At 37.1% G+C, this 14,988-nt stretch overlaps 1 protein-coding gene across 9 annotated transcripts in view; it reads left to right on the plus strand.

Annotated features, from left to right (window-relative positions):
- CUL4B (cullin 4B) overlaps positions 1 to 14,988 on the plus strand; it is a 50,860-nt gene that overhangs the window by 21,002 nt on the left and 14,870 nt on the right. For all 9 annotated transcript variants that reach the window (XM_037512000.2, XM_037512001.2, XM_037512004.2 and 6 more), the window contains 7 exons: positions 9,700 to 9,803; positions 10,444 to 10,513; positions 11,323 to 11,396; positions 12,382 to 12,544; positions 12,975 to 13,064; positions 13,357 to 13,439; positions 14,061 to 14,128. In XM_037512000.2, coding sequence (XP_037367897.1) covers positions 9,700 to 9,803; positions 10,444 to 10,513; positions 11,323 to 11,396; positions 12,382 to 12,544; positions 12,975 to 13,064; positions 13,357 to 13,439; positions 14,061 to 14,128 — 652 coding nt within the window. The remainder of the gene's footprint in view (positions 1 to 9,699; positions 9,804 to 10,443; positions 10,514 to 11,322; positions 11,397 to 12,381; positions 12,545 to 12,974; positions 13,065 to 13,356; positions 13,440 to 14,060; positions 14,129 to 14,988) is intronic.

Here is a 14,988-nt window from a genome sequence, read left to right on the forward strand (position 1 = left end):
ATCAAGTTTCTTCATAAGCAACAGTGTGGCTTTTTCACTTGTAATATGTCAATTGAGATCACCAATTTCTGTTGCTATGAAAATTACATGAGTCAATGCATACAAAACATTTAGAATGATGCCCAACACATAGTTAATGCTATGTAATATTATAAGCATTGTAATACTCTGTCAAGTCGTAGTAGTATTGAGCTATTACTTAAGGATAAGCTTGCCTCATTTGGCTATGTTGATACATGGCTCCTGAGTTGTATAATAATATAAAACTAGAATTATGAAATTAGTGGCGGGAAGGCCTTAAAAGATAATTTAGTCCAATATATTTTCTTTGTGTCATGCACACGACAGCCTTACATGCAGGTTCATCTTTTTTTCAATTTCACGTAAGCATTATAGAAAGCCTTTGTAAAGTAGATAGGGTAATAATTGCTATCCTCACTTTACTGATGAAGAAACTTGAGTCTGAATGAAGTAAAATAACATGCCTGTAGTACTTTATTGGCAGATGAGGGGACTCAAACTTACATGCCAGTTTCTAATCCAGTGCACTTTCACTGTCCTGCCACCTCACTAAAACACACAGCACTTCAGATATCTCTGTAGTACAGTGTTGGAGGCAATTAAGTTTGCATTAGGGAAGAAAACTGTCATCAGATTAGGTATTTTTTTTTCCATTTTTGCTTGCATATGGTGTTTATTTCGATATGCAGGTGTAGAACGTCTTTAATTTTTTTTTAATTTTTGGCAGTGTAGCAGGGTCATTTAATTTCACAATAATGTGTTATATTTCATGTTTATAACATTGATTATGGTTGTTAATATACTGTTTATCTTGAATATTTTTTCAGAGCTTTTGGTTCAGAAGATTTTTTTTTTTCTGGTAAATTGATTCTTTTATATCCCCTTAATTTAAAGAGATCATTGCTTTCATTTTTTTGTGTTTTCTCATTCTTATACTTCAGATTTACTAGCACTTATTGTTCAATTGAATGTCCTTAGTCTAAAATCAGTGTTACAATGCATATTGTTTTTCCTTAGTTTTATAAATGCTCCTTTGGATTATGAAAGTTTATTTTGAGATGTTTATGTCCAAAAAGGATAAAAGAACAGAGGGAGTAAAAATATTTCAGGCCATCTAGATTTCAGGTGCTTGTTTTTGACTTGTTGAAAGGTAAGTATTCTAAAGTTGGAATAATATAGTAGGTAGTATACCAAATAAAAGTTCGCCAAGACCCTTATTCCTGCACCTTGTTCTCTCCCTGAAGTGAGCACTTATTTGGCATACAGTAGTCCCCCTTTATCCTTGGGTTTGATTTTTGTGGTATCAGTTACCTGTGGTCAATGATGGAGTATACTACATACAATAAGATGTTTTCAGAGAGACACCACTTATCTTTTATTGCAGTATATTGCTCTAATTGTTCTGTTTCATTATTATTCGTTCTTATTGTGCCTACTTATAAAGTAAACATTATCACAGGTATATTGTATAGAAAAAGACATGGTATATATAATAGGTTGGTACTGTTGTGTTTCAGGCATCACCTAGGGACTTGGAATTTATCCCCCAAAGATAAAGGGGGGACTATCACTGTATATTTGCAGAATCATTTTTCTTTAAAATTTAAGTATGGAAGTTCCTAGTGTGGATTATTTGTGCTGCCTCCTCTAAGTTTTTAATTTCTGAAAAAGAACATGCTATTATGAGTACATTTGCAAGAAACAAACTTTTTTAAAAAAGATTTATTTATTTATGTATACAAGAACTGGGGTACAGGCCAGAGGTGCAGGGGGTGAGAGAATTCACCAGAGGCAGAGTGGGAAGTAGATCAGGCGGATTGACTGAATACACTGCTGAGGGGAGCAGCGGGTGAGACAGGAGAGGTCTGCTGTGCCATGTGGGTTGCTCCCCGGTGGGCCGGGGGATTGAACCCTAGCTGCAGAGGCTGCGGACAGCTTCACAGTGCTGTGCTTAACCCTTTGTGCCACCAGGGAGGCCAAGAAACAAACTGTCTTTTAAATAGTAGTATTAAATGAGAATTGTACCTGAGTTTAAAAATTATCTTTGCTTAAAAACCTTGAAATCCTCTAAGAGTGAGATATCGTTAATGTTGGGGTTTGGGTTTCTGTTTACTTGTTTTTGATTGACTATAGATCAACTGTGGTTAAACACACTGATTTTTCAATGGATCAGCATGTTTTAGATTAGAGATCTGCCATTCACGATCACTTTGAGTGAGTCTCTTAGCCTTGGTTTTCTCATTTTCAAAATGGGAAGATTAATACCATCTAATTGGCAGGGGTAATTTAGTTGTAGATAAAATACTGCAAAAAAAATACTGGTGATGATCACGATAATAACAATAATAAATATTTGAGTCTTTAAAAAAGATACCTTTGTTTTAAGATTATGCTTTATTTTACAGCTCTAAAGTTACACTTTTTTTTTTGTTTTTTTTTTTTTTATATAGAGGCATGTTATTTATTTATTTGTTTGTTTGTTTGTTTTGTTTTGTTTTTATACATGCACTGGGTACAGTCAGAGGCGCGGGAGGGTGAGAGAATTCACCAGAGCCAGAGCGGGGAGCAGAGCAGGCAGAAGGACCGAAGTACACTGCTGAGGGGAGCAGCGGGCGGCAGGAGAGGTCTGCGCGCCATGTGGGACCCTCCTCTGGTGGCCGGGGAGCAGCCGGGGATCGAACTGGCGCCGCAGAGGTCACGGGCAGCCTCGCAACCCAGCGCTCAACCGCTGCGCCACCGGGGAGGCCCTAAAGTTACACGTTTTTAAATTCTAAATCCACGCTGCTCCAGAACAGCTGGCTAATAGACTATGTATCAAATATGAGACATATCTGGATGTTTCAAGAAAATGTTCTGTTTTTACATATGGTATCTTTTTTTCTTTAAACAAAGATTTTTTTAAAGATAATTTTTTATTTATGAATACAGGAGCTGGAGTGTAGGCCAGAGGTGTGGGGTGGGGGAGAGGATTCACCAGAGACAGAGTGGGGAACAGAACAGGTGGATCTACTGAAATACACTGCTGAGGGGAGCAGCAGGTGAGACAGAGGTCTGCTGGGTTAGCTTCCTGGCCAGGGATCAAACTCATGCTGGTGATAGCTTGATAGTACTGAGACTTAAACCCTTGTGGCACCATGGACACCCTACATGTGGTATCTTTATGGTTGGAATTTTTATTTTGGCATGTGAGGTTTTGTTTTTTTTTTTTTAACTCTTTTTTTTTTTTAAATAGAGGCATGTTTTATTTATTTATTTGTTTGTTTGTTTTTTGTTTATACATGCACTGGGTACAGTCAGAAGCGCGGGAGGGTGAGAGAATTCACCAGAGCCAGAGCAGGGAGCAGAGCAGGCAGAAGGACTGAAGCACACTGCTGAGGGGAGCAGCGGGCAGCAGGGGAGGTCTGTGCGCCATGTGGGACCCTCCTCTGGTGGCCGGGGAACAGCCGGGGATCGAACCAGCGCCGCAGAGGCTGCAGGCAGCTTCGCAACCCAGCGCTCAACCGCTGCGCCACCAGAGAGGCCCTTAACTAATACTTTTAAATAATGCTATTATTTTTCTCATGTCTCAGCCTTTGTATGTATGAGTAGCGGTGTAGTGTTTTTAAATCAACTACCTTTTTTGGAGCTGGTTGGAGCTGATTGGTTATTTATATATGAAAGTAGCATTTATTCTTAGTGTAAATGTCTTAACTATTGTCAACAATAAATCTAGTTTATACTTCAATTCTGATGAAAATTTTATCAATAGCAGGGACTCTTTATTAATTTTCTTACATTGTTACTCATTTTTGTAGTGTTTAATTTCTCCCCTCAGGTGTAGTCCCTGTAAATATCCCACCACCACATCACCAATAACAGGAACTCTTGTTAGCTTCTTGTGAAATAAATCTTAAGTAATGAACCTTTCTATTAAGGGGTTTTTTTACCCAGTGGAGGACAACAAGACAACAAGTAAATAGTGTATCCATCTCAGTGTAGGTTTTTATCCATTGAAAATCTGGTTGTCTAAGCAGTTGATGGTTGTAGGAGAGAAGATTCTTAGCAGATATGATTAGCTATTATATTCTATGTAAGTTTAACCTGTCACTCAATTTTAAGCTCAAACTTTTTCACATGTCGCATAGTATTCCTCTTTTTACTGAATTGTTAGTACTATTCCTGCTATTTTAAAAAATGTCCAAATATGAATTCTTAGTCCTTGATAATTTCATTCTTGTTTTAGCCCTTTTTACTAGATGTAAAAAGAAAAATCACTTGTTTTACTGTCTTACTTCCTTTCTTGGTTTTTATAAATTTTGAATATCTTTTTTAACCATTTTTACTAGATAGAAATCATTTAGGTTTAATTGTTTTATCAGTTGTTGGAAGGTTTTTTGGTGTTTTTCTTTCTCTTTAAACATAGGGTTTGAAAAATAAGACTCAGCGGGTCAATCAACAGAGTTTAGCACCCTGGTGAGAATTAAATATCTTTTTTACTGTCTGTTGTTAAATCAGAAAACTTTCAAGATTCCCTCTCTTACCACATTTAACTCTTTATTTTTGCACTCTTTGTATTTTTTATCATTATTTTAATCCTCTGTTTTTTTACTGCAGTCGTCTCACCCTTATTTCCACTTTTTCCCTGATCCCAAATGCAATCTTAGGTGCCTTTGCTATTTCTTAAATACTATATTTCTCTAAGAATCATATTTTAATAACTATAGTTATGTATTTCATTAGGTACACATTTATATATTTTTGGAGGTTTTTTTTTAATCAAATGCATTTTCTTTTTTTTTTAAGATTTATTTATTTATACAAGAACTGGGGTACAGGTCAGAGGCGCTGGAGGGGAAGAGAATTCACCAGAGACAGAGTGGGGAGCAGAACAGGCAGACAGACCAAAGACACTGCTGAGGGGAACAGTGGGCGAGGCAGGAGAGGTCTGCTGTGCCATGTGGGTTTCTCCCTGGCTGGCTCGCCTGGAATCGAACCCATGCTGCAGAGGCTGTGGATGCTTCACAGCGTGCGCTCAACCCGCTGTGCCACTGGGGAGGCCCAATCAAACACATTTTCATTGTGACATATATGGATTTTGGAGGGGAGAGGCTGGAATTTGAAGATATAAAGAATAAAACCTTGCTTGAATGTTTTTATTTCATACCTGAATACCTTCAAAAAGGATTTAAGGTAACAAATTTACCAGTAATGATTGGGAATTTAAGTAAAAAGAAATGTAAAATAATGAATACATTTCTGGGCCTCCCTGGTGGCGCAGCGGTTGAGCGCGGGGTTGCGAAGCTGCCCGCAGCCTTGCAGCGCCGGTTCGATTCCCGGCTGCTCCCCGGCCACTGGAGGAGGGTCCCGCATGGCGCGCAGACCTCTCCTGCCGCCCGCTGCTCCCCTCAGCAGTGTACTTCAGTCCTTCTGCCTGCTCTGCTCCCTGCTCTGGCTCTGGTGAACTCTCTCACCCTCCCACGCTTCTGACTGTACCCAGTGCTTGTATAAATAAATAAATAAATCTTTAAAAAAAAAAAAAATAATGAATACATTTCTAAAAGCGCATTTCAAAAATCTGAAATAGGACTTACTCAAATGTCTAAAGAGTAATTTAGCACTTTCTTACTCATGTTTACTTACTCTTACCCTAGCACCTAACAGGATTCAGAGTACTTAGTAAATACACAGTCCTTGTTGAATCAGTAACTGCTCACTATGTACAAAACTGAGCTATAGAAATCAGTAGGTATTTATGTTCTAGTAGGTTCATGAAATTATAGTAGTTTGTGACCAGAATTTTTTTAAAAAAGAAATATCAGTGTATCACACATAATAATCATAAGTTACAGTTTCATGAAGATTTTGTTTCAATTATATGTATTAATTTTATGTATAATGGATTGTGGCATAAAATATATTTATTACTATGGTTTGTAAAACACTTTTTGGAAACCACTGTATTGGCATACATGACATCCAAACAAACCTTGCTTAAAAGCAAAGAAAGCAGAATGTTTAGATCACAGGGTTTATGGAAGATTATAAACAGACATTTGGCCGAAATGTTAAGATTGGACCTTGAATACCATGTTCAAAGTTGTGGTTGGAAAGATAAAAAGGGTTTTATTAAACAAGATAGTATTTAAGTTTTTAAAGTATGTAATGCAGTCATGTAGTGCAAAATCCAAAAAGTATTACAGAGCACATAGTGAAAAGTTTCACTTCTACCCCATCCTCCAACCTTCCAGCTAGTTCCCCTCAGCAAACATTATTAGTTCTTTTGGGAGATGTAATCTTTCCAGAGATGCTTTCTGCTTGTGAAAACAACTGTGTGTCTTTATTCATTTTTCCTTTTTTACCTAAATGATATTAGACCATGTATTATACCACACCATTCAGTCCTTCATATTTTTTCTATCAGTGGGATTTCTTCATAAAAGTACATGAAATGCTCAATGGATGGTTATTGAGGAAGGGAACTACTAGATCTGGTCTGTATGTTAAGAAGCAGTGAAGGCTAAATTATACAAGCAATGTTCCCTTCCAAATTGATCTTTGAAATTTACCTTAGATGATCATGCCTTTCCTGCTTTTCTGGTCTATAACATCTTAAAACAGTTTTTTTTTTTTGAGATTTATTTATAAAGATTTATTTGTTCATGCATACAAGAACTAGGGTACAGGTCAGAGATGCAGGGGGTGAGAGGATTCACCAGAGACATAGTGGGGAGCAGAACAGGCAGATTGACTGAAATATACTGCTGAGGGGAGCAGTGGGCAAGGCAGGAGAGGTCTGCTGTGGCATGTGGGTTGCTCCCTGGCCGGCTGGGCATCCAACTCATGCTGCAGTGGCTGGCGATAGCTTGATAGCACTGTCTTTAACCCCTGCGCCACCAGGAAGGCCCCCCTTAAAACATTCTTAACTAAATACTGTGTGCATAGAAAGCCCGGCTTATTCTCACTCACTATTCCCATTCTTTATCCATTTGTCTCTGGGTCTTTGGGACCCCACCTCTTTACTTTTGCTCAGGAATCCTTTCCTAACTTGCCCCTGCCCTAGAAAGCCTCGGTTGGGGCCTTGCCCCTGGATGCTTATCCCTCTCAATAGCATCTGGCACACAGTGTATTGTGATCGTATGTTTTCTGATTAGTTTTCTCCTTACATTGTAAGCCTCTTCTGTGTGCTGGGCACATTTACTTTAGGGTTATGGATACATTCATTTTTTTTTTAATATTTACTATATTTACTTGGTTCAGAGTCCAGAAAGTGTTAAATAACACATAGATAACATGAGCACCTAATCTATTTCTTTCATTAAGGAGAGTTGGGGGACAGGATGTACACATAAATATAGTATTGACTTCGTTACAAGTCAGTATTGTGTGATTGCTAATAGAGCCAGGTGAATCACTGGTAGCTCAGGCTAATTGGAAGAAGCGGGACCTAGCTAAGTAGTAAGGGGAAAAGGTATCTTGGGTGAGAAGATAAATAGATATGCTGAGAAAACTGTATGGGAGAAAGGAACACAGCAAAAGGGAATGGGAAAAGTAGGACTTGAGAAATCCTGGAAGTGGAAATGGGGAGATGAAGTATGAAGACAGTTTTCGCAAGGACATGGGGATGTTGAAAAATACGATTCACTCAAAAGGAACACCAAATATACAGTAAGAATTTACTAGAGGAGGAAGGGGAAGAATCGAGTCCACCAGAGAACCAGTGTGAACAGAGAGGCATATGAAATAAACATACTTCTCTTTTCCTCCTTAATTGCTGAATCAAATTGGTCTGCTATTTCCTGGTGTAATGACTTTCCTCCGATGTTATAAGGGATTTCCTTTAAGCTTTCCTTTCATTTGCTGATTCATTTACTGAACCTGCCTACTGGGACTATGACTTCCGACTGCATATTTCTGCATATTTATAAAATTCCACTCCAACCAACAGAATTTGGATGTTCCCTTGGAGTCAATTTTAGTGGAATTTTTGCCTTCTGTTGTGGTGAGAAAGAAATTCTGGTGTTACACTTAAGTCATTACTAGTTGGAATTGTGAATATATCATACTTCACCCAAAGAGTTTTATTATGTCTATTGTTTTAAATTTGAAAGTCTTAATAATACATAATGAGAAACTCACTGAAGTCTGAAGTATGTCCTTTTGAGATTTAGTATAAAAGATGAGGGCCCTCCCTGGTGGCGCAGGGGTTAAGTGTCAGTGCTATCAAGCTATTGCCAGTCACTGTGGTATGCATTAGATCCCCAGTCAGGGAGCTAACCCACAAGGCTCAGCAGACCTCTCTTGTCTCACCTGCTGCTCCCCTCAGCAGTGTATTTCAGTAGATCCTAGTGTTATACTCTTCACTCTGTCTCTGGTGAATCGTCTCACTCCCTGCACCTCTGGCCTATTTATGTTCTTGTATGCATAAATAAATATAAATAAATCTTTTAAAAAATAAATAAGAATCCACCTAAGTAGAATGGAATAAAAATATAGTCATTTCTTTTGTAATTAATATTTAGTTGTGCAAATTTTTGAACCCCTGTTTAAATAACCTCCTTTTAGAAAAAATGGGTTTATTCAGTGATAGCAGGTGAATTACAATTCAGGAAATGCAGGCTATGGCAAAACCATAGGCAAATCTATTTAAATAGTCTTAAACTGAAATTTGGTGAAATATCCTTGGTGTTTGATTGTCTCATACTTATTATAATACTCATACTCATTATAATACATCTAGCAATAATTACTGCTTTGTTCTGTTCAGGGAAACCAAAGAAAGTATAAATAAGTTTTGGGTTTAATTATTTTTTTAAACTTAAAATGGAGTTCTATTTATGAGAGCAGTAAGCATTTTTTTAATTTTTGTGTGTATGTGTATTTTTACATCATTGTTCATTTTTGCGCAATGTATGCTTTCTCTTCTCAGGTGCAGTGCCCGTAAAACTCGCAACACCAATTCACCCGAGAACCATCACTATAATCCCTTGTGCTCTTCCCTCCCCTGTTTTGATCCCTTTGTCTCCTCCTGCCTGCTAATTTTATTTATTTGTTTGTTTGTTACTGTTAATTTTTCTCCCCTGCAATAGCATTTTTAAGAACAAGACAACATTTATATATAGCAGTTGTTACAAATTGGATGTCTTCACAAGGGAGAAATTGACTTGGTTCTGGTTCCTCCGTCCTTACCCTGTACAACCATAATGGATATATTAATTTGTTCTTTCTTAGTACAGTACATTGGTTATGAAAAGGTTCGCCACCTGCACTGATATTTTGTTTTACTTTTTTTTAATTAATTTATTTATGCATACAAGAGCTGGGGTACAGGCCAGAGGTACGGGGTGGGGGGTGGGTGAGAGGATTCACCAGAGACAGAATGGGGAGCAGAACAGGCAGACTGACTGAAATACACTGCTGAGGGGAGCAGTGGGCGAGACAGGAGAGGTCTGCTGCACCATGTGGGTTGCTCCCTTTTCCGGCCGGGGATCGAACTCATGCTGCTGAGGCTGCGGATTGATTCGTAGTGCGGTGCTTCACCCCTTGCACCACCAGGGAGGGCCTTTACTTTATGTTTTAAATGGATGAATAACTTTTTAATAAGCTGGCATGTACAAATATCAAAATAAGAATTTTATGTAAATAATTGAGAATGTCCTCTTCCCATTCTCTCCTTAAGCAAGTATGTGTTTAATCTTGCAGGCTGTAGAAAATCTCTGTTCTTACAAGATTTCTGCAAACTTGTACAAACAGCTGAGACAGATTTGTGAAGATCACATCAAAGCACAAATTCATCAGTTCAGAGAATATCCTTTTAAAAACAAAAATGCCTGTATTTTCATCTTCTCCCTTCTTACCTCTCATTTTCTGTTTGTAATGGAATACCTCTGTTTTGTAGTTTTGTTATTTTCGTTCATTTTGCTTCTAGAGAAAGAGGAAATAATTGACTTCAAGCTTAGTTAGGGTCTATCTCTGCATTGTGGTAACGTTAAATAAAATGTCCTTACATCTTTACCCTTTTAGCATAACAAATGTCTGTTTGTGGAAAGTTGATAATCTAAGAGAAGTCATAAACTATAAACTGAAAACACAGTGCTCAGTTATGGCTAAGACTTTTTTAAATTGAGGCAGTGGTTTACTATGTGATTCAAAGGCAACAACTATGATTCAAAGGCATAGGATCACACCTCAGATGCATGTGACCACAACCAAGGCCCCCTCAGCCCTCTTCTGTAGTCCATTGTATCCCCTCCCCTTTATTTTCTTATTTCTCCTCCCCATAACACTTATTTTTAAAGGTATATGAGATGAAGAAATAGCATTCTGTTCTATAGTAAAGCACTGTTTAATTTCACTTAGTACATAGACTATTCCATACTTAAGTATTCTTACATTGTTTATATTACTTGTACTAAATGGTTTTAAAATATCCTTAACCTGTCTCACGGATTCATTGGATAGTGTTCTTTTTCTAAAAAAGATTGATCGATGCTGGCAAAACCACTGCAGACAAATGGTAAGTTGGGAAAATACTACATTTCAGCTAAATATTATAGTTAAAAAATTAATTTATTCAAATATAGAAATCTTAGTTTTAAAAACTTTGCAATAGGAGACTGCCTCAATATCTGCTCTTGTTCTGAACTGAAAGCTAATTTTGGTTGAAATTTCTATTTTAAAACTCTTAAGTTGTAGGTAAACCAACATTTAGAATGTCTTATACCATAGGATAATTTTAATTTTCATCACACTTAACCCAAAAGTATTTATTCTCATTTAAAAAGTTACATTTTTGTCTTGTAGGTCTTGATGAATATGCTTCCCACATTTGGATTACCTGTGAAGGGGCCTTATGGTGTTTTAATTTGTTCAGATCACAACCTTTTCCTTTCCTTCCTTAATAGGGTGTTTTTTAATACCTTAGAATCTGCAAATCAAAGTCTTAAAAAACCCATTCCTACCACCCAAAACCCTACGTGGTACAATATAAGGCAGCTTCACCCTCAGCACTCTTGCCAAGGAAGAATTGTATCAGTGTCCCCTTGATTACCCTTTTTTAATCTCTACTTCTCAAGTTGCAGAGAAGTCAGAACCATATTAAGTATGCCCTTTCTAGAAACTACAGGAAGGATTAAGAGAATACTGATAGTTCATTGAGAGTATTATGGGCATATTCTCAGGTAGATGTGTTTGTCTGCATGTGTGTTCCTTGTAGTCTAATTGTATATACAAGTGAATCCTGCAGTTCTAGTCTTATTACGAGCAAATATTTCAACTTCACTAAATATAAAAACTGTTTGATTTCCCTTTTCATTTTCATTGCAGATTATGATCAGGAGCATTTTTTTGTTTCTGGATAGAACTTATGTTCTTCAGAATTCGATGCTACCCTCTATTTGGTAAGGAATATGGAGTAATAATGGAAGAGAGTAGGTGATATATAAATATTCTCCCAGAAAATCACAGCTGGTTTCTAGACTTGTATTTATGGCAGTTTCATCTTCTTAATTATGTTTTATTGTTGTGAATATTTAAGATAGCTAGCATTCCCTAAGCATATAATGGTTTATTTTTTTTAAGATTTATTTGTTTATGTGTACAAGAGCTGGGGTACAGGCCAGAGATGTGGAGGATGAGAGGACCCACCAGGACAGAGTGGGGAACAGACTGAATACACTGCTGAGAGGAACAGCGGGCGAAACAGGAGAGGTCTACCTCGCCATGTGGGTTGCTCCCTGGCTGGCCAGGGATCTAACTTGTGCTGCAGAGGATGCGGATTACTTCATAGTGCGATGCTTAACCCCTTGCGCCATCAGGGAGGCCCAAGCATATAGTGGTTTATAAAGTTTTTTGTTAGCCAAGGGAATTAAATTTTATTCTACATTCCATATGTGCGTATAAGTATGAGTTCACTCATACTCTTTTAGCATTATTATGGAAAATTCCAGATATACACAAAAATAGAATACTCTTCCTCCCCACCCCAATATGCCTAGAATCTACTTATTGCAATTATCAGAGCGTTTACTGATTTTTGAGTACTGAAGCCAAACAATAAATGACCAATTAATATTCAATGCCAGAAGAGTGAAGATCACTTTATGAACTAATTTTGTCTCTTGATTTGACCAAGGAAGATATCCACCAACAGAAATAATACAACAATACTTAGTTATGGAGAAAGACAGTAATTTAACTTCAATTCTTGTATAAGATAAAATGAGTTTCCTGCATGACTCTGATGATTAAATTAGATGTGTGGGTTTTATCCTTTTACAATTGCTGCTTCAAAACCTGGAGCCCTAATTAATATGTAGCAAGAAGTTAAGCCTCTTCAGAAGTGGTATTGCAATCAATTAATTTAGATTATTTTTTTTATTTTAGGGATATGGGACTGGAGTTATTTAGGGCTCATATCATAAGTGATCAGAAAGTCCAGAATAAGACAATTGATGGCATTCTTCTCTTGATTGAGAGGGAAAGAAATGGTGAAGCAATTGATAGAAGTTTACTCCGAAGCCTTTTAAGCATGCTTTCTGATCTGCAAGTAAGTTAACTACTTCACTTGTTACAGAGCTGATTGCTCTCCTTTTTTTTGATGTTTAAAAATCAGATTCATGGTGCCGTCACACATAAGACATTCAATAAATACTTTTTTAAAAAGATTTTATTTATTTATACACTAACTGGGGTACAGGTCAGAGACGCGGGAGGGTGAAAGAATTCATCAGAGAGAGTGGGGAGCAGAACAGGCAGACGGACCAAAAACACTGCTGAGGTGAGCAGGGGGTGAGGCAGGAGAGGTCTGCCACGCCATGTGGGTTTCTCCCTGGCTGGCCGGAAATTGAACCCGTGCTGCAGAGGCTGTGGACAACTTCACAGCGCAGCATTCAACCTGATGTGCCACCAGGGAGGCCCCGACATTCAATAAATACTTATTGAATAAATAAACTCTGTTATTTTGTCCCTCTTCCCAGATTTATCAGGACTCTTTTGAACAAAGATTTTTGGAAGAAACTAACCGACTCTATGCAGCTGAAGGCCAAAAATTAATGCAGGAAAGAGAGGTATTTAAAAATCATGGTTAATAAATCCACTGTCTCATAATAGACCTTACTTTCTGAAATATAAGCTGCCCTTTGCGCTTATCTTCCCAACATTGTGCTGCTTTTTCCCTCACTTAGGTGCTCCTTTCTTTTTTTCTCAAAGGCCAGAATTCTGGATCCTAAACTCTATCTGTAGTTTTACATGATTCAACCCTGTCACATTTGACAGGGCTTCTCCCAGGATCTTTTGGAGAGAACAGTTTTTGAATGCTATCTGGGGAGGAAACAATAATATAAAAAACTGTCTTTGTAGGTTCCTGAATATCTTCATCACGTTAACAAACGTCTAGAGGAAGAAGCAGACAGACTTATTACTTATCTAGATCAGACCACCCAGTAAGTATTACATGCTCAACCTAATAGTCTTAAACTGTATTACTGAATCACTGAAGACAATTAAGGCATTCTGCAAACATGTTAGTAACTATTTTCAGATGTGATTTGAGGTTTTAACAATTCCTTCCATAATGCAAACTTTAAGGTATTATCTGCCTTATAGTTAAACAGTGCTTTGATCATTGGTTGTGTGTATGTGTTTAGGACGTAATTTTAAAATATTATCCAAGGCACATGTGATCTTTGAAGTTTTCAGGCTGATAAAAATTCAGTGGATGTTCATAGGTAAAATTGTTTCTGTGCTTTCTTAAATATCACCCACTAAGGAGTTCCTGTAAGTTTCATAGATAACTTACTATCTTCCTAATAAAAGCAGCAAAACTTGGAAAAAGCCAGCCACAGCAAGACTGAAAATATTTTATTTCATGATGTAAATCATATTCTGAAATATGTGGTATTTTTTTCTTCTAGGAATAAAGTAGAGTAACTCTGAGCACCAGTACATTTATATGTAGATAGGAATATTGAAATTAACATAAAATGAGTTATTTGAACCTCCCCAGGCTTTAAATTTTCAGCAAAGTCAAATGTCAACAATTATAAACTTTTTTTTCCTTGTAGGAAATCATTAATTGCTACTGTAGAAAAACAACTTTTAGGTGAACACTTAACAGCAATTCTTCAGAAAGGTAATTGGCAATTTATAAATAAGAGATTAAAATGGTAGAAGCAAGTAGAACATCTTTTAAAAGCTTTCTAGTATATGACTGCATTTCTGCATTTCTTTCCCCTTAATCTTGACACTAGACTTTCAGAAGGTGCTTCTAGGAAGTAGGATGAAAGGGGTCCACCAACACCAGTAAAGTTACTGGAAATTTGAGAATTCTTGACTTAATTTATAATAGTACAGTAAGGCAAGGTATTCCTTTTTGCTAGTGGTGTTTTTGTTCATAGTGTATAAAGCCAAGCACTTTTATTAATCCCAAGTTATCTTTTCCCTTCTAATGACTTTTCCCTTCTAATGTCAAATTTACTTTGACAGTGCCATAAGCAGTTCTTTTGCTCCAGTAATCTGTTACATAAATTGGATATATTTTAGACCTTTAATGCATTATACTGTTATTTCATTTTGAAAATCAACTACATTTGAACCTAATTTAAACTTAATCTTTTAAAACATGGCTTTTGATATATCACAGGCCATATCTAGTAATCAGAACTGTAACTGTGTCCACTAATGTGTCATATATAACATAGCTCCTGCATATGTGAAGTATTTAAAATGTGTTTTTATTTATTGATTTATTAAATAAAACTGCCATGTTAAATAGCACAAACCATTACATACTTGTTTTTATATTATTTTATTTATTTAAAGATTTATTTATTTATGCATACAAGTGTTGGGGTATAGGCCAGAGGTGCGGGAGACGGGGGTGGTATGTGTGAAAGAATTCACCGGAGACAGAGTGGGGAGCGGAACAGGAGGATCCACTGAAACACACTGCTGAGAGGAGCAGTGGGTAGAACAGGAGAGGTCTGCTGCGCC

The sequence above is a fragment of the Talpa occidentalis genome, unplaced genomic scaffold, assembly GCF_014898055.3.
Source record: "Talpa occidentalis isolate TD23 unplaced genomic scaffold, MPIMG_talOcc4v2.1 talOcc4.15, whole genome shotgun sequence".
Taxonomy (NCBI): domain Eukaryota; kingdom Metazoa; phylum Chordata; class Mammalia; order Eulipotyphla; family Talpidae; genus Talpa; species Talpa occidentalis.